The sequence below is a fragment of the Cetorhinus maximus genome, unplaced genomic scaffold (genome assembly GCF_964194155.1).
Source record: "Cetorhinus maximus unplaced genomic scaffold, sCetMax3.hap1.1 HAP1_SCAFFOLD_715, whole genome shotgun sequence".
Classification (NCBI taxonomy): Eukaryota; Metazoa; Chordata; class Chondrichthyes; order Lamniformes; family Cetorhinidae; genus Cetorhinus; species Cetorhinus maximus.
The window spans coordinates 3,517-27,500 of NW_027596657.1; the positions used below are offsets into that span (position 1 = coordinate 3,517).

At 56.1% G+C, this 23,984-nt stretch overlaps 1 protein-coding gene across 1 annotated transcript in view; it reads right to left on the bottom strand.

Annotated features, from left to right (window-relative positions):
* Positions 1-4,811: 4,811 nt before the first annotated feature.
* The window catches only part of LOC144674592 (neural cell adhesion molecule L1-like), a gene marked incomplete at its 3' end in the record, with an annotated part of 73,244 nt that continues 54,071 nt past the window's right edge, over positions 4,812-23,984 (bottom strand). The window contains exons 16-25 of the mRNA XM_078535866.1: positions 23,517-23,618; positions 21,764-21,961; positions 20,120-20,190; positions 17,072-17,294; positions 16,817-16,932; positions 13,781-13,964; positions 12,927-13,049; positions 10,960-11,136; positions 6,582-6,701; positions 4,812-4,973 (exon numbers count right to left, since the gene is read on the bottom strand). Coding sequence (XP_078391992.1) covers positions 4,812-4,973; positions 6,582-6,701; positions 10,960-11,136; positions 12,927-13,049; positions 13,781-13,964; positions 16,817-16,932; positions 17,072-17,294; positions 20,120-20,190; positions 21,764-21,961; positions 23,517-23,618 — 1,476 coding nt within the window. The remainder of the gene's footprint in view (positions 4,974-6,581; positions 6,702-10,959; positions 11,137-12,926; positions 13,050-13,780; positions 13,965-16,816; positions 16,933-17,071; positions 17,295-20,119; positions 20,191-21,763; positions 21,962-23,516; positions 23,619-23,984) is intronic.

The following is a 23,984-nucleotide window of genomic DNA, read 5'->3' on the forward strand; positions in this document are numbered from 1 at the left end:
CACACACACCCCAACAAACACACCCTACAAACACACACCCACCCTACAAACACACCCCAACAAACACACACCAACAAACACACCCTACAAACACACACACACACCCCAACAAACACACCCTACAAACACACACACCCACCCCAACAAACACACCCTACAAACACACCCTACAAACACACACACACCCCAACAAACGCACCCTACAAACACACACACCCACACCAACAAACACACACACACCCTACAAACACACACACCCTACAAACACACACACACCAACAAACACACACACACCCTACAAACACACACACACCCTACAAACACACACACACCCTACAAACACACACACAGCCTACAAACACACACACCCACCCCAACAAACACACCCCAACAAACACACCCTACAAACACACACACCCTACAAACACACACAAACACACACCCACACCAACAAACACACCCTACAAACACACACCCACCCCAACAAACACACCTTACAAACATACACACACCCCAACAAACACACACACACCCCAACAAACACACCCTACAAACACACACCCACCCCAACAAACACACCCTACAAACACACACACGCCCTACAAACACACACCCACCCCAACAAACACACCCTACAAACATACACACACCCCAACAAACACAACCTACAAACACACACCCCAAAACAAACACACCCTACAAACATACACACCCCCCAACAAACGCACCCTACAAACACACACACACCCCAACAAACGCACCCAACAAACACACACCCACCCACCCCAACAAACACACACCCACCCCAACAAACACACACACCCACCCCAACAAACACACACACACCAACAAACACACACCCTACAAACACACACACACCAACAAACACACACCCTACAAACACACACCCACCCCAAAAACACACCCCAACAAACACACACCCTACAAACACACACCCACCCCAACAAACACACACCCTACAAACACACACACACCAACAAACGCACCCTACAAACACACACACACACACCAACAAACACACCCTACAAACACACACCCACCCCAACAAACACACCCTACAAACACGCACACACACACCAACAAACACACCCTACAAACACACACCCACCCCAACAAACACACCCTACAAAAACACACACACACACCAACAAACACACCCTACAAACACACACCCACACCAACAAACACACACCCACCCCAACAAACACACCCTACAAACACACACACCAACACCAACAAACACACCCTACAAACACACACACACACACCCCAACAAACACAACCTACAAACACACACACACCCCAACAAACACACCCTACAAACACACACCCACCCTACAAACACACCCCAACAAACACACACCAACAAACACACCCTACAAACACACACACACACCCCAACAAACACACCGTACAAACACACACACCCACCCCAACAAACACACCCTACAAACACACACACACCCCAACAAACGCACCCTACAAACACACACACCCACACCAACAAACACACACACACCCTACAAACACACACACCCTACAAACACATACACCCTACAAACACACACACACCAACAAACACACACACACCCTACAAACACACACACACCCTACAAACACACACACCCACCCCAACAAACACACCCCAACAAACACACCCTACAAACACACACACACCCTACAAACACACACCCTACAAACACACACCCACACCAACAAACACACCCTACAAACACACACCCACCCCAACAAACACACCTTACAAACATACACACACCCCAACAAACACACACACACCCTACAAACACACACCCACCCCAACAAACACACCCTACAAACACACACACCCCCTACAAACACACACCCACCCCAACAAACACACCCTACAAACACACACACACCCCAACAAACACAACCTACAAACACACACCCCAAAACAAACACACCCTACAAACACACACACACCCCTACAAACACACACACACCCCCAACAAACGCACCCTACAAACACACACACACCCCAACAAACGCACCCAACAAACACACACCCACCCCAACAAACACACACCCACCCCAACAAACACACACCCACCCCAACAAACACACACACCCACCCCAACAAACACACACACCCACCCCAACAAACACACACACCCACCCCAACAAACACACCTTACAAACACACACACACACACACACACCAACAAACACACCCTACAAACACACCCCAACAAACACACCCTACAAACACACACACACCCCAACAAACACACACACACACCCTACAAACACACACACACCCCAACAAACACACCCTACAAACACACACCCACCCCAACAAACACACCCTACAAACACACACACACACCCCAACAAACACACCCTACAAACACACACTCACCCCAACACACACACACACACACACACCCTACAAACACACACACACCAACAAACACACCCTACAAACACACACTCACCCCAACAAACACACCCTACAAACACACACACACCCCAACAAACACACACACACACACACCCTACAAACACACACACACACACCAACAAACACACCCTACAAACACACACCCACCCCAACAAACACACCCTACAAACACACACACACACCCCAACAAACACACCCTACAAACACACACACACCCTACAAACACACACCCACCCCAACAAACGCACATACACACCCACACCAACAAACACACCCTACAAACACACACACACACCAACAAACACACTCTACAAACACACACACACCCCAACAAACACACCCTACAAACACACACCAACAAACGCACCCCACAAACACACACACACACACACCAACAAACACACCCTACAAACACACACCCACCCCAACAAACAAACCCTACAAACACACACACATACACACCCTACAAACACACACACACCCTACAAACACACACCCACCCCAACAACCACATCCTACAAATACACACACACCCCAACAAACACACACACACACCCTACAAACACACACACACACCCCCAACAAACGCACCCTACAAACACACACACACCCCAACAAACACATCCTACAAACACACACACACCCCAACAAACACACAAACACACACCCTACAAACACACACACACCCCCAACAAACGCACCCTACACACACACACACACACACCCTACACTCACCCACCCCAACAAACACACCCTACAAACACACACCCACCCCAACAAACGCACCCTACAAACACACACACCCCAACAAACACACCCTACAAACACACACACACACACTCTACAACACACACACACACACCCTACAACACACACACACACCCTACAACACACACACACACACCCTACAACACACACACACACACCCTACAACACACACACACACACACACCCTACAACACACACACACACACAACCTACAAACACACACACACCCTACAAACACACACACACCCTACAAACACACACACACCCTACAAACACACACGTACACACACCCTACAAACACACACACCCTACAAACACACACACACCCTACAAACACACATCCCCTACAAACACACACATACACCCTACAAACACACACATACACCCTACAAACACACACATACACCCTACAAACACACACACACACCCATACCCTACAACACACACACACCCTACAAACACACACACACACCCATACCCTACAACACACACACACCCTACAAACACACACACACACCCTACAAACACCAACACACACACACACACACCCTACAAACACACACACCCTACAAACACACACACACACACATACCCTACAACACACACACACACACCCTACAACACACACACACACCCTACAAACACACACACCCAACATCAACACACACACATACCCTACAACACACACACCCTACAAACACACACACATCCCCCAACAAACATCAACACACACCCCAACAAACTCACACACACCCTCTCCCCACCAACTCCCCATGTTCCAGGGAGAAGCAGAGTGACCTTTACTCTGTGTCTCCCCACTGTCGTACCTGAAAATAACATAGAAAGTGCTGGAGAAACTCAGCAGGTCAGGTACTTGTGGAGAGAGAAACAGAGTTGATGCTTCGAGTTCAATACATCTCTTCACCACAAGAGGGTTTGTTCTAAACAGGACTCATGCTGGATTCCGAATGTTAACTCTGTTCCTCTCTCCAAAGATGCTGCCAGACCTGCTGTGTTTCCCAACACTTTCTGTTTCTATTTCAGTTCTGCAGCTTCCACAGTATTTTCCTTTCATTGCACCCAAAGCTGAATGGTCTGTCTGGCTCGGGCAGGGGCCAACAAGACCTTAAAGCCTCCCACACATGATCTCCGAACGGTAAAGACAATAAACTATCAGTGAACAGGGAGCTTTATGACGCCTGTGATTCACTCTGTATCTAAGCCCGTGCTGTACCTGTCCTGGGAGTGTTTGATGGGGACGGTGTAGAGGGAGCTTTACTCTGTATCTAGCCCCGTGCTGTACCTGTCCTGGGAGTGTTTGATGGGGACAGTGTAGAGGGAGCTTTACTCTGTATCTAACCCCGTGCTGTACCTGTCCTGGGAGTGTTTGATGGGGACGGTGTAGAGGGAGCTTTACTCTGTATCTAACCCCGTGCTGTACCTGTCCTGGGAGTGTTTGATGGGGACGGTGTAGAGGGAGCTTTACTCTGTATCTAACCCCGTGCTGTACCTGTCCTGGGAGTGTTTGATGGGGACGGTGTAGAGGGAGCTTTATTCTGTATCTAATCCCCAGACTGACCTGGTCCATTTGTCTCAACTTCCTTCTCCCAAATGCTGACGTTTTTGAAGTGTCCGAGCTGCCACAGTTGTACTCTGTACAGTGTTCCAGGCTGCAGACCATCCAACATGAAGAAATTCTGACTCGAGTTCACTGGTTTGGAGTATTTCCAGTCACCTGCACCTGAAACAAACCAATGTCTTTGAGCAGTTCACCACATCCCAACGAGCTTCAGCACTGACCCCCCGACAGTGCGGCGCTCCCTCAGTACTGACCCTCCGACAGTGCGGCGCTCCCTCAGCACTGACCCTCCGACAGTGCGGCGCTCCCTCAGCACTGACCCTCCGACAGTGCGGCGCTCCCTCAGCACTGACCCTCCGACAGTGCGGCGCTCCCTCAGCACTGACCCTCCGACAGTGCGGCGCTCCCTCAGCACTGACCCTCCGACAGTGCGGCGCTCCCTCAGCACTGACCCTCCGACAGTGCGGCGCTCCCTCAGCACTGACCCTCCGACAGTGCGGCGCTCCCTCAGCACTGACCCCCCGACAGTGCGGCGCTCCCTCAGCACTGACCCTCCGACAGTGCGGCGCTCCCTCAGTACTGACCCCCCGACAGTGCGGCGCTCCCTCAGCGCTGACCCTCTCCGACAGTGCGGCGCTCCCTCAGTACTGACCCCCCGACAGTGCGGCGCTCCCTCAGCACTGACCCTCTCCGACAGTGCGGCGCTCCCTCAGCACTGACCCTCCCACAGTGCGGCGCTCCCTCAGCACTGACCCTCCGACAGTGCGGCGCTCCCTCAGCACTGACCCTCCGACAGTGCGGCGCTCCCTCAGCACTGACCCTCCGACAGTGCGGCGCTCCCTCAGCACTGACCCCCCGACAGTGCGGCGCTCCCTCAGCACTGACCCTCCGACAGTGCGGCGCTCCCTCAGCACTGACCCTCCGACAGTGCGGCGCTCCCTCAGCACTGACCCTCCGACAGCGCGGCGCTCCCTCAGCACTGACCCTCCGACAGTGCGGCGCTCCCTCAGTACTGACCCTCCGACAGTGCGGCGCTCCCTCAGCACTGACCCTCCGACAGTGCGGCGCTCCCTCAGTACTGACCCCCCGACAGTGCGGCGCTCCCTCAGTACTGACCCTCCGACAGTGCGGCGCTCCCTCAGTACTGACCCCCCGACAGTGCGGCGCTCCCTCAGTACTGACCCCCCGACAGTGCGGCGCTCCCTCAGCGCTGACCCTCTCCGACAGTGCGGCGCTCCCTCAGTACTGACCCCCCGACAGTGCGGCGCTCCCTCAGCACTGACCCTCTCCGACAGTGCGGCGCTCCCTCAGCACTGACCCTCCGACAGTGCGGCGCTCCCTCAGTACTGACCCCCCGACAGTGCGGCGCTCCCTCAGCGCTGACCCTCTCCGACAGTGCGGCGCTCCCTCAGTACTGACCCCCCGACAGTGCGGCGCTCCCTCAGCACTGACCCTCTCCGACAGTGCGGCGCTCCCTCAGCACTGACCCTCCCACAGTGCGGCGCTCCCTCAGCACTGACCCTCCGACAGTGCGGCGCTCCCTCAGCACTGGCAGTGGGAGAGTCAGCCTGGTTTCTGAGGGCGTGATGCTCTGGAGTGGGACTGATGTCCACAACTTCCTTCCGCACATGGGTGGGTGAGACCACCAGGGGCTGGGTAAGGAGTTGTGCCTGATGCTCAGTCAGATGCCACTGACTGCGATGGGGGCGGGGTGGGGTAGAAGGGGAGTTATTGCCCAGCGGAACGAGTATATGGTGGTGATGAGCTTACCGTCTTTGTTGATGTACTGGACAAGCAGCTCCGTGACCCGGTGTCCCTCCAGTCCGATCCAGCTGATGTTGGCGTGCATGTCACCCGCCGCGTAGCTGATGTTCTTCACCACTTTGGGCTCTAAACAGACAGGGAGGGGGGCAAAGCGTTAATGCTGTACTCGCAGAGGAATAAACGAGGGCACAGAATCCCCACAGCTCAGGGCCGTGAGACAGCAGGAGAGTGACTGACTCTCTCGCCCTCAGTCACCCGTCTAGGATGCTAATCATAACCATTCCCTGCACCCACAGTGTCGACAGCGGCTGTTCAGTACAGGTTCACCCCCTGGGGCTGTGCCCGCAGCACCAGCTAGACTTTGCATTTCTCTGTCACCTTTCCCCTCCTCAGGACCGCCTGAAGTATTTTACCGCCAGTGAATTACTGCGAGTGTGCTTACTGCTGTAATGTAAGATAAACAGCATCGGATTTACACACAGCAAGCTCCCCCAAAGAGTGTGACACTCTCTCAGCACTGACCCTCCGACAGTGCGGCGCTCCCTCAGCGCTGACCCTCCGACAGTGCGGCGCTCCCTCAGCGCTGACCCTCCGACAGTGCGGCGCTCCCTCAGCACTGACCCTCCGACAGTGCGGCGCTCCCTCAGCACTGACCCTCCAACAGTGCGGCGCTCCCTCAGCACTGACCCTCCCACAGTGCGGCGCTCCCTCAGCACTGACCCTCCGACAGTGCGGCGCTCCCTCAGCACTGACCCTCCGACAGTGCGGCGCTCCCTCAGCACTGACCCTCCGACAGTGCGGCGCAACCTCAGCATTGGCATAATTTGTGTCAGGCCCCTATCTATGTGCCATCCTCTGCAGTGAAACTGAAATCCGTGCCTCTCTGATTGTGGATCTGTGACCCACTGAGTCTCAGCTGATACCACAGAGTGGCAGTGGGAGCTGAGACCTATGTGGTCTGGGCAACATGTAGAACATGACATTCGGGGCTGGGGAGTGGCCGGGGTGTTGGAACAAGAGTCTCCCTCCGACCCTGGATGAAATTCCCACGATTTGCTCTGGTGCATCTTATCGACTCAGGTAAACTGGCTGCATTGTGCTGTGTTCCTGTTCCTCTCCCCGACCATGAACATGAATACATATAACAACCCTGTACCTCCCACGCTGCACACCTCCCCCAGACAAAACTGCAATTGGGAAATGCGGAGTTAGTAATGGACCGACAGCGGCTCTGACCTGCACTTTCACTCGCCTGCCTCACTGACCCTCAGTTAATTTACATCGGTGAATCAGGGGACTCACTCCCTGTACCCCTGGAGAACTATTTAAATGTTAATCCACACCTTGAACTCCCGGTTTAATCATAAACCACAGCTCAGCGGCTGGCTGTTTAGACGTGAACTCACTCCCCAACCACGCCAGTAAGCTGTGCAGGGACAGCCACTGCCCGGCGGTCAGCTATTAACCCGCTCTGTCATCGGGCAGCGAGCTGTCTGTGGAAGGGGAAGAGGTGAGAGTGGGAGCCATTCCATCGCCCTCTCCTCGGCTGGTCCACACTGGCTGCAATGAGCCTGGGAGCCCAGGCCACGGGGTGAGGGAGTGAAGGAAGCAGCGGGAATGTCTGCTGCTGACCGCTGCAGAATGCAGGCAGACACGGGCTCCCACATGAAAGCAGGGTTCAGTCTCCCGGGCGATATCCCCTCCACGGTGTGGAAGCCGACTGACCCCCCCCAGGGTCCGGATTCGCAGATAATCCCAGGGTCTGTGGGGGTTCAGTGGGTTTCACTCCCCACCTCCCACAAGGGTGTGGGTTCAAATCTCAGTCCAAAACGTGAGCACAACAAGACAGACTCACACTGAGTGTGGGAGCGCCGCACTGTCCGAGGGTCAGTGCTGAGGGAGCGCCGCACTGTCGGAGGGTCAGTGCTGAGGGAGCGCCGCACTGTCGGAGGGTCAGTGCTGAGGGAGTGCCGCACTGTCGGAGGGTCAGTGCTGAGGGAGCGCCGCACTGTCGGAGGGTCAGTGCTGAGGGAGCGCCGCACTGTCGGAGGGTCAGCGCTGAGGAAGCGCCGCACTGTCAGAGGGTCAGTGCTGAGGGTGCGCCGCATTGTCGGAGGGTCAGTGCTGAGGGAGCGCCGCGCTGTCGGAGGGTCAGTGCTGAGGGAGCGCCGCGCTGTCGGAGGGTCAGTGCTGAGGGAGCGCCGCGCTGTCGGAGGGTCAGTGCTGAGGGAGCGCCGCGCTGTCGGAGGGTCAGTGCTGAGGGAGCGCCGCGCTGTCGGAGGGTCAGTGCTGAGGGAGCGCCGCGCTGTCGGAGGGTCAGTGCTGAGGGAGCGCCGCACTGTCGGAGGGTCAGTGCTGAGGGAGCGCCGCTCTGTCGGAGGGTCAGTGCTGAGGGAGCGCCACACTGTCGGAGGGTCAGTGCTGAGGGAGCGCCGCACTGTCGGAGGGTCGGTGCTGAGGGAGCGCCGCACTGTCGGAGGGTTAGTACTGAGGGTCAGTACTGAGGTTTTGGAAGTCCCGAGGTGCTGGTAAAATGAGGAGTCTCTCTCTATTCGGTTTACTGGTCTCCCTGTATTTCTTTCAGATCCAATGGAAATTACCTTGCAGTGCACTATCCACGCTTAGAGAACCAACAATGTCCTGTTCAGTGCAGGTCATTAAATGTGGTAGTTGTTCTACATGACGTCTTATGAGACACGTCGGCCGTGACTTGATATCATGTGTGTGAACCCCACTGTATATCAGATAACTGTCAGAATAAAACTGGACATGACTGATTCTCTGTTCTATTAGGAAACAGTAAAGTGAGGCTTTCCTATTCTGTCTGGTTGATGTAACTGTCGTGGTTCAGACACCAAGGCTGCATTCACATTTTACACACTCTGTAAACTTCAGCTCGTTCAAAGCCCTGCTGCCTCTGTGTCCTATAAATGGTGTTAAATCACTGCCCACTGTGCTCACTGACCAGCATCACTCAGCAACACATCGATTTTAAAATACACACCGCTTGTTTCAAAGCCCTCCATGGCCTCAACCCCTCCCTATCTCTGTAACCTCCTCCAGTCCCTACAACCCTCTCTATCTCTGTAACCTCCTACAGTCCCTACAACCCTCCCTATCTCTGTAACCTCCTCCAGCCCCTACACCCCTCCCTATCTCTGTAACCTCCTCCAGCCCCTACAACCCTCCCTATCTCTGTAACCTCCTCCAGCCCCTACAACCCTCCCTATCTCTGTAACCTCCTCCAGCCCCTACACCCCTCCCTATCTCTGTAACCTCCTCCAGCCCCTACACCCCTCCCTATCTCTGTAACCTCCTCCAGCCCCTACACCCCTCCCTATCTCTGCAACCTCCTCCAGCCCCCTACAACCCTCCCTATCTCTGTAACCTCCTCCAGCCCCTACACCCCTCCCTATCTCTGTAACCTCCTCTAGCCCCTACACCCCTCCCTATCTCTGTAACCTCCTCCAGCCCCTACAACCCTCCCTATCTCTGTAACCTCCTCCAGCCCCTACACCCCTCCCTATCTCTGTAACCTCCTCCAGCCCCTACAACCCTCCCTATCTCTGTAACCTCCTCCAGCCCCTACAACCCTCCCTATCTCTGTAACCTCCTCCAGCCCCTACACCCCTCCCTATCTCTGTAACCTCCTCCAGCCCCTACACCCCTCCCTATCTCTGCAACCTCCTCCAGCCCCTACACCCCTCCCTATCTCTGCAACCTCCTCCAGCCCCCTACAACCCTCCCTATCTCTGTAACCTCCTCCAGCCCCTACACCCCTCCCTATCTCTGTAACCTCCTCCAGCCCCTACACCCCTCCCTATCTCTGTAACCTCCTCCAGCCCCTACACCCCTCCCTATCTCTGTAACCTCCTCCAGCCCCTACACCCCTCCCTATCTCTGTAACCTCCTCCAGCCCCTACAACCCTCCCTATCTCTGTAACCCCCTCCAGCCCCTACACCCCTCCCTATCTCTGTAACCTCCTCCAGCCCCTACAACCCTCCTCCAAACCTCCGAAATCTCTGCGCTCCTCCAATTCCGGCCTCTTGACCATCCCCCCGATTCCCATCGCTCCACCATTGGCGGCCGGGCCTTCAGCTGCCTGGGTGGTGGGGTGGGGGGGGGCCCTAAACTATGGAAATCGCCCCCCGCTAAACCTCTCCGCCTCTCTCTCTCTCTCTCTCTTCTTACAGCTCCCATTTTTAAAGAGGCTTCCTGACCACGACTTGGTCTGTTTCAGCAGTACTGTGATGAGCCTGGGGGGAAGGTTTCCCGGAGTGGCAGGCACTATATAAATGCAAGCCATCGTGGCTGATGTTTCACGACGCGAACAGGACCGGTTCCCCTCTGTTGGCTCCCTCCTCCCCAGTTTCCCCCACTCACCTCCTTCCCGGCTGGTGAATATCTCCCTGGTCAGGGCTCTGCCCCGACCTGCCGATGTCAGGCCCATCACGTAGAACCGGTAGACGGACTGAGGCTGGACACTGTGCACGGTGTACGACGTGGTGGCCGGTGTCGATATGTTCAGCTCTCTCAGGGGGCCACCCTCTGTCCCATTGACTGTCCAGAGAAAAACACCATCACACACTGGCCACCACCACATCTCTTCAAAGCCAAAGAGCACAGCGGGAGGCCATTCAGCCCATCCTGCCTCTGCTGGCTCTTGGAAAGATCTATCCCATTAATCCCACTCTCCCCCGCCCCAACACCCTGTGAGTTTTTCCCCTTCGAGTATTTCTCCGATTCCCCCCCTTTTGAACGTTCCTATTGAATCTGCTCCCACCGCCCTTTCAGGCAGCACCTTCCAGATCACAACAACTCGCTGGGTCAAAAACATTCTCCACCTCTCCCTCCCACCCCCTCTGGATCTTTTACCAATTCTCTTCAATCTGTGTCCCCCACCCCCTCCCTCTGGTTACCGACCCTCCCGCCACTGGAAACAGTTTCTCCTTATTCACTCGATCCAAACCCCCCCTCGTGATTCTGAACGCCTCGATTCAATCTCCCCCTTAACCTTCTCCGCTCGAAAGGGGAACAATCCCGGCTCCTCCAGTCTCTCCACACGAACTGACCATCCCCTCATCCCCGGGAAATCTCCCTCCGCACCCTCTCTGAGGCCTCTTCGCTCCATCTTCCTGCTCCCTCTCTCCTCTGAGTGCTACACAGGGGCTCATAGCAACCTTCTAACCACCGACTGTCTGCTCCTTATGTCTGAGTCCAGTCCTGATGGCAGCTATTCATCTCTGGGAAGCATCATATAATTTAGCCACTCAGACATCGAAGGAGCTTTTAAATATTTTAAACATATAATTCATATTAACAACACTGGGCACTGATTGGTTACAGAGTAAAGCTCCCTCTACACTGTCCCCATCAAACACTCCCAGGACAGGTACAGCACGGGGTTAGATACAGAGTAAAGCTCCCTCTACACTGTCCCCATCAAACACTCCCAGGACAGGTACAGCACGGGGTTAGATACAGAGTAAAGCTCCCTCTACACTGTCCCCATCAAACACTCCCAGGGCAGATACAGCACGGGGTTAGATACAGAGTAAAGCTCCCTCTACACCGTCCCCGTCAAACACTCCCAGGACAGGTACAGCACGGGGTTAGATACAGAGTAAAGCTCCCTTTACACCGTCCACATCAAACACTCCCAGGACAGGTACAGCACGGGGTTAGATACAGAGTAAAGCTCCCTCTACACCGTCCCCGTCAAACACTCCCAGGACAGGTACAGCACGGGGTTAGATACAGAGTAAAGCTCCCTCTACACCGTCCACATCAAACACTCCCAGGACAGGTACAGCACGGGGTTAGATACAGAGTAAAGCTCCCTCTACACTGTCCCCATCAAACACTCCCAGGGCAGGTACAGCACGGGGTTAGATACAGAGTAAAGCTCCCTCTACACCGACCCCATCAAACACTCCCAGGACAGGTACAGCACGGGGTTAGATACAGAGTAAAGCTCCCTCTACACCGTCCCCATCAAACACTCCCAGGACAGGTACAGCACGGGGTTAGATACAGAGTAAAGCTCCCTCTACACCGTCCCCATCAAACACTCCCAGGACAGGTACAGCACGGGGTTAGATACAGAGTAAAGCTCCCTCTACACCGTCCCCATCAAATGCTCCCAGGACAGGTACAGCACGGGGTTAGATACAGAGTAAAGCTCACTCTACACCGTCCCCGTCAAACACTCCCAGGACAGGTACAGCACGGGGTTAGATACAGAGTAAAGCTCCCTCTACACCGTCCCCGTCAAACACTCCCAGGACAGGTTTTGGAACTATCCTCTGCATTACCGGTTGACAGATGAACACACACACACAGGCACTCACTCTGCTGGTACTGTAGCACGTATCCTGTGAGGATCCCATTGGGCCGGTGAGGGCGGCTCCAGGACGCAGTTACCTCTGTGTCCTTCAGCAGCTCAAGGCGCAGCATGGCTGGCTGGCTGGGAACTGCAGGGGGAATAGAGAAACAGAAAGTGTGAGAGCGAGGGAGAGAGAGAGACAGAGAAAGAGAGAGACAGAGAGAGAAAGAGAGAGACAGACAGAGAAAGAGAGAGACAGAGAGAGACAGACAGAGAGAGAAGGGGCGAGAGAGGAGAGACAGAGAGAGAGAGAAGGGGCGAGAGAGGAGAGACAGAGAGAGAGAGAAGGGGAGAGAGTGGAGAGACAGAGAGAGAGACAGAAAGAGAAAGAGAGAGAGAGAAAGACAGACAGCGAGAGAGACAGACAGACAAACAAAGAGAGAGAAAGAGACAGACAGAGAGAGAGACAGATGGGGAGAGAGACAGAGAGAGACAGAGAGAGACGGGGAGAGAGACAGAGAGAGAGAGAGGGAGACAGGGACAGAGAGAGAGAGGGAGACAGAGAGACAGATAGATAGAGAGACACACAGACGGAGAGAGAGACAAACAGAGAGAGAGTGAGTAAAGGGAAAGGCAGAGTGAGAGAGAGAGAGAGAGAGAGAGAGAGAGAGAGAGGGGGGGGACAGTGAGAGACAGAGAGACGTAGACAGAGTGAATGAATGAAGAGTAATGGAAGCAATAAATGAAAGAACATTAGTAACATCGTGCAGCGGCCGCCACTCCATTAATAAACGACGGAGAGTGTGCTGGACACTGCCTGGCCTCAGTAGGATAGGATAGGATCCAGCACAGTGCTGGTAGAGGGGAAGCAGTCCTTACCTCCCTCGGGGGTCCTGAATTGCTGGGGAGGGTGGGTGACGTTGGACTCTCCCTTGCCGTTAAAGACGGTCATCGCCAGGTTGTAGGTGGTGTAGGGCTGGAGGCCCCCGAGCAGGGCGTGGCTGTGGTGGCCGCGGACGGTCAGGTGGTGTCGGTCCACGCCAGGCTGCTTCCAGTAACTGATCTGAACCGCGTCCCCGAAACAGGAGGAAGGGAAGAGGGGAGAATAAGCAAGTGTTCAACTGGTGGCAGGGGCTCTGCAGTTCAGACACCTACCCCACCGTGCGACTGCTCTCCCAGCTCCACCCTCCACCCGCTCCCTGGTCTGCGAGCGCCCTTCGCACGGCAGCCTGGGCTGGGGGAGGGCCGGCAGGGGAATTCCTCACGGCTGAACCTGGCTCCTTCCCCTCGACCTGCACACACGCGCTCGCTCGCTTGTGTACACCCAGCTCTCACGCGCACTCACTCACACGAGAGAATTCCACAGTCTGACCACCCTCCGAGAGAAGAAATTCCTCCTCGTCTCTGTCTTCAATGGGAGACCCCTCATTCTGAAACTGTGCCCCCTCCCCTCGTTCTAGATTCCCCTCCCCACGAGGGGGGTAAACATCCCCTCAGCATCCACCCTGTCAAACCCCCTCCCCTCTCAGAATCTGATATGTTTCAATAAGATCACCTCTCATTCTTCTCAACTCCAATGGGTAGAGGCCCAACCTGCTCAACCTTTCCTCATCAGACAAACCCCCTTCGTCCCAGGAATCGGCCGAGTGAACCTTCTCCGGACGGCTTTGCATACAACGATATCTTTGCTGAAATAAGGAGATCTAAACTGCACACACACTACCCCCGATGCAGTCTCACCAACATCCTGTACAGCGGCAGTAAAACCTCCCTACGTTTCCATTCCATTCCCCTCGCATTAAACACCAGCCTTCCATTGGCTTTCCGAATCACCCTCTATACCTGCACACGAGCTTTATGTGATTCATCCACCAGGACACCCAGATCCCTCCGCACCACCGAGTCCCTGCAATCCCTCTCCACGGGCTCCGGTGCTCCCGAACCCTGCCCTCAGGGTGATGGCACCCGTTCTGCTCCGAGGGCCTCCGGTGTTAGGTTGGGTGAGGAGTCGATGGCGGAGGAGGAGGGGAAGAGCACCCTCCTCCCTCCTCCTCCCGCTCTAACGCGGCTGGGAATTCCCGCGGGGATTTCTGTGGGGTCAGGAGCTCCTGCCCAGGGGGCACCAGGTGCTAACTGCGGGAGCAGAGGAGGAATCGGGTCTGTGAACGAGGAGGAGAACAGTGCCAACCCAAATGGGAGGGGTGGAATCCCAGGCCGCTAGAGAGCAGGAGGGAGCTATTCGGCCCGTCTTGCCTATGCTGACCCTTTCGAAAAGGAGATTCAATTAGTTACTGAAGAGACAGACATGTCGCTGAATCTTTTCATCTTCCACTCATCAGAACAAACGCAAGAACACCAAATTTCCAACAACAATTTATACCGCAGCAGAAAACGCTCAGTGATTTGATCCTTTGAAATTTGGTGTTCTTGTGTTTGTCCTGATGAGTAGAAGATGAAAAGATTCCGCAACACCTTTCCCTATCCAGCAAGATTCAAGTTCCTCACAACCACCCAATTAACCCCACTCCGCACCCACCCCATCCCCGCTCTTTCCTAATAGCCCTGCAAACCTTCCCCCTTTAACTATCCATTCAACCCCCTTTCGAAAGTCACAATAGGATTGGGAGAGGGATGTGGCGACGGAGCTGGGCACAAGAGTCGGGGTTGGGGGGGGGAATGAACAGAGGCGGCGGGGTGGGGCGGACGGGGTCGACTCGGGGGGGGGGAACAGGGTCGTCGATGGGGGTGGGGATGGGGTCGATGGTGGGGAGGGACGGGGTCAATGGTGGGGGGGGAACGGGGTCGGTGGGGGGGAACGGGATCGATGGGGGGGAAGGACAGGGTCAATGGTGGGGTTAACGGGGTCGATGGGGGGAAGGGCGGGGTCAATGGGGAGTCGGACAGGGTCAATGGGGGGGCGGACAGGGTCAATGGGGGGCGGACAGGGTCAATGGGGGGCGGACAGGGTCAATGGGGGGCGGACAGGGTCAATGGGGGGCGGACAGGGTCAATGGGGGGCGGACAGGGTCAATGGGGGGCGGACAGGGTCAAGGGGGGGCGGACAGGGTCAATGGGGGGCGGACAGGGTCAATGGGGGGGCGGACAGGGTCAATGGGGGGGCGGACAGGGTCAATGGGGGGGCGGACAGGGTCAATGGGGGGGCGGACAGGGTCAATGGGGGGCGGACAGGGTCAATGGGGGGCGGACAGGGTCAATGGGGGGCGGACAGGGTCAATGGGGGGCGGACAGGGTCAATGGGGGGCGGACAGGGTCAATGGGGGGCGGACAGGGTCAATGGGGGGCGGACAGGGTCAATGGGGGGGGTCAGAGTGGGGAAGGGGGTACAGAGTGGTAGAGGGGGTACAGAGTGGTAGGGGGGGTACAGAGTGGTAGGGGGGGTACAGAGTGGTAGGGGGGGTACAGAGTGGTAGGGGGGGTACAGAGTGGTAGGGGGGGTACAGAGTGGTAGAGGGGGTACAGAGTGGTAGAGGGGGTACAGAGTGGTAGAGGGGGGTACAGAGTGGGGGAGGGGGTACAGAGTGGGGGAGGGGGTACAGAGTGGTAGAGGGGGTACAGAGTGGTGGAGGGGGGTACAGAGTGGTGGAGGGGGGTACAGAGTGGTGGAGGGGGTACAGAGTGGTGGAGGGGGTACAGAGTGGTGGAGGGGGTACAGAGTGGTGGAGGGGGTACAGAGTGGTGGAGGGGGTACAGAGTGGTGGAGGGGGTACAGAGTGGTGGAGGGGGTACAGAGTGGTGGAGGGGGTACAGAGTGGTAGAGGGGGTACAGAGTGGTGGAGGGGGTACAGAGTGGTAGAGGGGGGTACAGAGTGGTAGCGGGGGTACAGAGTGTGTGGGGTAAGGACAAAGTGGTGCGGTGGGGGTGCTGAGCTGTATGGTGTTGGTGCTGATACCTACGTTGTACCCTCTCAGGTGCCCCCGGAGTGACTGGGCAGCGACAGGGGTCCACGTTACTATGACTGACGTACTGTTGGTGTTCACCACGCTGACAATCTCTGGGCTGGACAAGGGGTCTGGAAAGACAGCAGATATGTTAACAAGTGAGTCGGACTCCCAGCAGCCAATGGTTCGAATCCTCTGAGCCCCTAACCCCCCCACTCCCTCGCTCCCAAATACCCCACTCCCTCCCCTCGGAAGCCCCCTCTCACTCACAGTCTTCTCCTGAGTAACCGATGACCGTCTTGGGTTCTGGAGCTGAACCTTCTTGGTTAAAGGCTTGGACCTGGATTTCGTAGGGTACAAAGGTGGGGGTAGAGTTGACGAGATACGGGGAGGTCTGCACCACAAGTTCCTTCCACTCGCTCCCCTCACTCTGTCGCCTCCACTTCACAACGTACTGCAGATTGGGGCCATTCCAGTCCAGTGGCTTCAGGACCTGGAACACACACACACACAACAGCCCAGGAGTTTTAGTGTAGATTAAACACCCTAACCTCTGAGTCACGTGATTGTGGGTCTGAGACCCGCTCCAGAGACACAAGCCCCATCATCGAGGAAGACACACACTGAGGGAGCGCCGCACTGTTGGAGGGTCAGTGCTGAGGGAGCGCCGCACTGTCGGAGGGTCGGTGCTGAGGGAGCGCCGCACTGTCGGAAGGTCAGTACTGAGGGAGCGCCGCTCTGTCGGAGGGTCAGTACTGAGGGAGCGCCGCACTGTCGGAGGGTCAGTGCTGAGGGAGCGCCGCACTGTCGGAGGGTCAGTGCTGAGGGAGCGCCGCGCTGTCGGAGGGTCGGTGCTGAGGGAGCGCCGCACTGTCGGAGGGTCAGTGCTGAGGGAGCGCCGCACTGTCGGAGGGTCGGTGCTGAGGGAGCGCCGCACTGTCGGAGGGTCAGTGCTGAGGGAGCGCCGCGCTGTCGGAGGGTCGGTGCTGAGGGAGCGCCGCACTGTCGGAGGGTCGGTGCTGAGGGAGCGCCGCACTGTCGGAGGGTCGGTGCTGAGGGAGCGCCGCACTGTCGGAGGGTCAGTGCTGAGGGAGCGCCGCACTGTCGGAGGGTCAGTGCTGAGGGAGTGCCGCACTGTCGGAGGGTCAGTGCTGAGGGAGCGCTGCACTGTCAGAGGGTCAGTGCGGAGGGAGCGCCGCACTGTCGGAGGGTCAGTGCTGAGGGAGCGCCGCCCTGTCGGAGGGTCAGCGCTGAGGGAGTGCCGCACTGTCGGAGGGTCAGTACTGAGGGAGCACCGCGTTGTCGGAGGGTCAGTGCTGAGAGAGCGCCGCACTGTCGGAGGGTCAGCGCTGAGGGAGCGCCGCGCTGTCGGAGGGACAGTGCTGAGGGAGCGCCGCACTGTCGGAGGGTCAGTGCTGAGAGAGCGCCCGCACTGTCGGAGGGTCAGCGCTGAGGGAGCGCCGCGCTGTCGGAGGGACAATACTGGAAGAAGAGCTGGCGGGGGGGAGGAGAGTTATCCCCGGTGCCCTGGGGCCAATTTTTATCCCTCAACCAACATCATTCGAAGTGGCCGTTTATTGCATTGCTGAGGGGGGGAGCTTCCTGTGTACAAATTGACTGCCGTGTCTGCTACATTGCAAGAGCGCGTACGCCGCACAGCTCGGAAGGCTGGGTAAGGGGAGGAACAGATCGACCGATAAGGGGTGTCCCAGGCCTTGCGGGCAGAAATATAACCAACAGGGTGGCAAAGCGGCGACTTTGATGGATCGATTAGCGAGTTCGATGATTAAAAACCCCAGTGTCCGCGGAACATTCTTCTCCCTGAAGCGGCGATCTGTTAAATCTTAGTCTCGCTGTTGCTCCACGCGGATTCCTCTGGAGATTTGGCGTAATTTATTCATTCAGTGGCTCTCCTTCTCTCTCCATCCTGCGTTCTGACCTTCACCTCACCGTTGGGCGCAGGTTAAACGGTCAATGCTGGTCAGCCGCAGACTGCAGGCTGTCACCACATGCCTGGGGTGAACCCTCCTCTCCCACACAGGCAGGTGAATCGTGTGCTGGTTAAGCCATAAGCAATAATTAACGTCTCTCGGTTATTAATCGGGCTCCCCGATGGATGATTAGAAGTTATCGATTTAACTTTTAAATCCGCTCGCTCTTTGTCAGCTTCAGCTGATCCCAAACTGCTGCTCGGGTTATAAAAGCAAGAGAGAATCTCAGCTCCTCCCACCCCCATCCCCACCCCCACCCCCACCTCCACCTCCACCTCCACCCCCTCCCTAGCTCTGTAACCTCCTCCAGCCCCTACACCCCTCCCTATCTCTGTAAACTCCTCCAGCCCCTACACCCCTCCCTATCTCTGTAACTTCCTCCAGCCCCTACAACCCTCCCTATCTCTGTAACCTCCTCCAGCCCCTACACCCCTCCCTATCTCTGTAACTTCCTCCAGCCCCTACAACCCTCCCTATCTCTGTAACCTCCTCCAGCCCCTACAACCCTCCCTTTTTCTGTAACCTCCTCCAGTCCCAACAACCCTCCCTATCTCTGTAACTCCTCCAGCCCCTACAACCCTCCATAACCTCCTCTAGCCCCTACAGCCCTCCCTATCTCTGTAACCTCCTCCAGCCCCTACAACCCTCCCTGTCTCTGTAACCTCCTCCAGCCCCTACAACCCTCCCTATCTCTGTAACCTCCTCCAGCCCCTACAACCCTCCCTATCTCTGTAACCTCCTCCAGCCCCTACAACCCTCCCTGTCTCTGTAACCTCCTCCAGCCCCTACAACCCTCCCTATCTCTGTAACCTCCTCCAGCCCCTACACCCCTCCCTATCTCTGTAACCTCCTCCAGACCCTACACCCCTCCCTATCTCTGAAACCCCCTCCAGCCCCTACACCCCTCCCTATCTCTGTAACCTCCTCCAGCCCAAGTTACAGAGAGAGGGAGGTGTGTCAAGGCCATGGAGAGATAAGAACCCGAGGGTGAGGATTTTTAAATGGTGCCTTTCGCACACACCGGCATCCCTGGCGCTACACAATGCAGGAAAGGATCAAGTTTAGCGCGAGCATCAGCAGGGGCTGACCAAAGGGGTCAGCGGGAAGAAGGAGCGGTCTTGGGGAAGGGTCTGGGGATGGAATGGCTGCGGACTGTGCTGCTGCCCTGACAATGTAAACCCCAGGTTCCTCACTAAATCCCCCCCATCCCCACAGGGGGGGTGGGGGGACAAAGCCTTTACCAGGGGGACAGGGGGAGGAGGGTGGGCAGAGGTGTGCGGGGGAGGGGGGGGCTATCGAAATGCAGGGGTGAGGTTGTTGTGTCTACCTGCCACGAGATGAGCATGTTGTTGGGCTGAGATCCTTCACCTTTCACCCCTTCCGGGTTCTTCTCTGGGGCTGGGGATGGGAAATAAAACATCGAGAAGCAGTTAGCGGGGAACTGGACAGCGACCAGCTCAGTTTGTTGCTTTCTGTCTCACCAGGTGCCGGTGAGCTGACCCCCCTCCCCACGGACTTCCCCCTCTCGTCCTGCGCTCTGTCGCTGCAATCCCCTCCGCACTCCCCCCCCCCAAAGGAACTGACCCATTGACACGGGGACCTGGTACATCCCTGCACTCCAGGATGTGGATCGGCCCCAGTCCCGTCGCTCTCCTCGGGTCCTCTACCTTCCAGGACACAAGGAACAGGAGCCCGAGGAGGCCATTGGGCCCATCGAGCCCTCCTCCGCCATTCAGTGCGAACGTGGCTGATCTCGGGCTTCATCTCCGCTTCCCCACCCCCTCCCCCTCCGTCCCTCGATTCAGAGACCAAACATCTGTCCGTCCCGGCCTCAAACATCTTCAGCGATGGACCATCCACAACCCTCTGGGGGAGAGAGAATTCCAGAGATCCACAACCCTCTGAGTGAAGAAATTTCTCCTCAGTGCCCCTCAACCCCGTGTTTTAGATCCCCCCCCGACCAGCGGAAACAATCTCTCCGCCCCCACCCTGTCAAACCCCTTCAGAATCTCGTCCGTCTCAATGCGATTGCCTCTCGTTCGGCTAAACTCCAGAGAACATCAACCCAATTCACTCAGCCTCTCATCGTAGGACAACCCCCACCTCATCCCAGGGACCAACCGAGTGAACCTTCTCTGTACCACCTCCACTCTGGCTTGCGGGGTCAAGAACCAGGGGGGGGGAACGACACAATCTCAGAATAAGGGGCCGGCCATTTAGGGCCGAGATAGGGAGGAATGTCTTCACTCAGAGGGTTGGTGAATCTTTGGGATTGTCCACCCCAGAGGCTGTGGAGAGGCTCAGTCATCGAGTTATGTTCAAGACGGAGGTCGGGAGATTTCTAGTCAGGAAAGATATCGAGGGGGTAGTGAGGGGAGAATGGCGTTGCGGTCGACAATCAGCCATGATCTCATAGAATTGGGGAGTAGACTTGAAGGGCCGAATGGCCTGCCCCTATTTCTTATGTTCAATGCAAGCGTGTCCCTGTGTAAATGTGGATACCAAACTGCACACAATATTCTGGATGGGGTCTGAACAAAACCCTGGACAACTGGAGCAAGGCTTCGTTACTCCGATGGACTCCCAACGCCCTGGCAACAAAGGCCAAGGCGCCATGGGTCTCTCGAATGGCTCGTCGCGCCTCCATGCTAACGTTCGGCCTTCCTTGTGCTTAACCTGTCGGTATCTCTTCAGAGCCTGGCCGTGTGCTCATCACAAGGTACCCTCCCAACCGCCCAGTGGAACAGAGCTGTGAAACTCGGGCCTGCAATGGACAGGAGCTCAAAGCCTGGCGGGCACCAGGCCGATAGGAGGGACACTTGAACCACTGTCCACCGGTCCCCTTGCGAGCTGGAGGACCTGTTACAGACACCGCGCGCCTGACCTCCCCACTCTGTCACCGCGCGGGGGGGGGCCTACACTGGTCTGACCTTGGACCGACGCAGGTCACGCTACCCTCCCAGCGACCTACCTGCCGATGGGGTCACAAAGTGCTTGGTGGCTTCGCTGGGGGTGCTGGGCCCCAGCCGGTTGAGAGAAATGACCCGGAAACTGTAGCTGACGTAGGGTGAGAGCTGCAACATGACCAGCTGCTGGTCACCAGGGACCCGTCGCATCACGTGCCAGGTTCCAGGATCAAATATGTTCTCCTCAAACTCCACGACGGACTCTAAAACCAGGGCACAAGTGACACAGTCAACCAAACCACTTAATCACAGGTAAGACAACAACAGGAAACAGCCAGTGATTCCCCACCCTCCCCATTTACACACACAGCTCCCAGGCTCGGGGCTGACAAGTGACAAATAACATTCGTGCCACACAAGTGCCAGGCAATGGCCATCTCCAACAAGAGAGAATCTAACCATCGTCCCTTGACATTCAATGGCATTAACATCACTGAATCCCCCACTATCAACATCCTGGGGGTTACCATTGACCAGAAACTGGACTGGACCCAGCCATATAAATACTGTGGCTACAAGAGCAGGTCAGAGGCTGGGAATCCTGCGGAGAGTAACTCACCTCCTGACTCCCCCAAAGCCTGTCCACCATCGACAAGGCACAAGTCAGGAGTGTGATGGAATACTCCCCACTTGCCTGGATGAGTGCAGCTCCCACAACACTCAAGAAGCTCAACACCGTCCAGGACAAAGCAGCCCCGCTCGATCGGCACCCCGTCCACAAACATTCACTCCCTCCACCACCGACGCACAGGGGCAGCAGTGTGTGTACCATCTACAAGATGCACTGCAGCAACTCACCAAGGCTCCTTCGACAGCGCTGCCCAAACCCACGACCACTACCATCTAGAAGGACAAGGGCAGCAGACACATGGGGAACACCACCACCTGGAAGTTCCCCTCCGAGCCACTCACCATCCCGACTTGGAAATATATCGGCCATTCCTTCACTGTCGCCGGGTCAAAATGCTGGAACTCCCTCCCTAACAACACTGTGGGTGTACCTACACCACATGGACTGCAGCGGCTCAAGAAGGCGGCTCACCCCCACCTTCTCAAGGGGCAATTAGGGATGGGCAATAAATGCTGGGCCCAGCCAGAGACACCCACATCCTGAGAACAAATAAAACACACACACATACTTACACAGACAGAAACACACACTTAACACAGACAATACACACTTACAGAACACAGACACACACTTTGTTTATTCATTCACGGGGTGTGGGGGTCGCTGGCTGGGCCCAGCATTTATTGCCCATTCCTAATTGCCCCTTGAGAAGGTGGGGGTGAGCTGCCTTCTTGAGCCACTGCAGTCCCCGTGTGGTGTAGGTACACCCACCGTGCTGTTAGGGAGGGAGTTCCAGGATTTTGACCCAGCGACAGTGAAGGAACGGCCGATATATTTCCAAGTCAGGACGGACCTACCCTCAATGGGGTCATTCCTGCTGGACCTGCCCTCAATGGGATCATTCCTACTGGACCTGCCCTCAATGGGATCATTCCTACTGGACCTGCCCTCAATGGGATCATTCCTACTGGACCTGCCCTCAATGGGATCATTCCTACTGGACCTGCCCTCAATGGGATCATTCCTACTGGACCTGCCCTCAATGGGATCATTCCTACTGGACCTGCCCTCAGTGGGATCATTCCTACTGGACCTGCCCTCAATGGGATCATTCCTGCTGGACCTGCCCTCAATGGGGTCACTCCTGCTGGACCAGCGCGCGTTGGGATTCTCCCGGCCTTACCTACCATTAATAGGACTGTTGTGGTCATCTCCAGAGCTCCAGGTCAGGTTCACCTCCCTCTCCTGATTCCAAAACAATTCCAAATCAAAAGGGGGTTCCGGGCGATCTGGGAAATCAAAATCACAGACACAGGTGAGAGGTGGAGAGAGAATAGAGAGGGGACAGGCTGGAGGAAGAGACAGATAAACACATGCCTGGATTGTGTGACAGGGTCAGGGATCCAGACAGAGAAGCAAAGAGATACACAATATAGAAAATAAATATTAACAGACAGAGAGAGAGAGAGAGAGAGAGAGAGAGAGGGAAGAGGGGAATGTGGACTGGTAGGGAAATAGAGATAAGCATTATAATAAAGAAAAATCCACAATGATATTCCTCCAAATTCACTGTAACACTCTGATATATCCCACACCCCTCACTGTAACACTCTGATATACCCCACACCCCTCACTGTAACACCCTGATATACCCC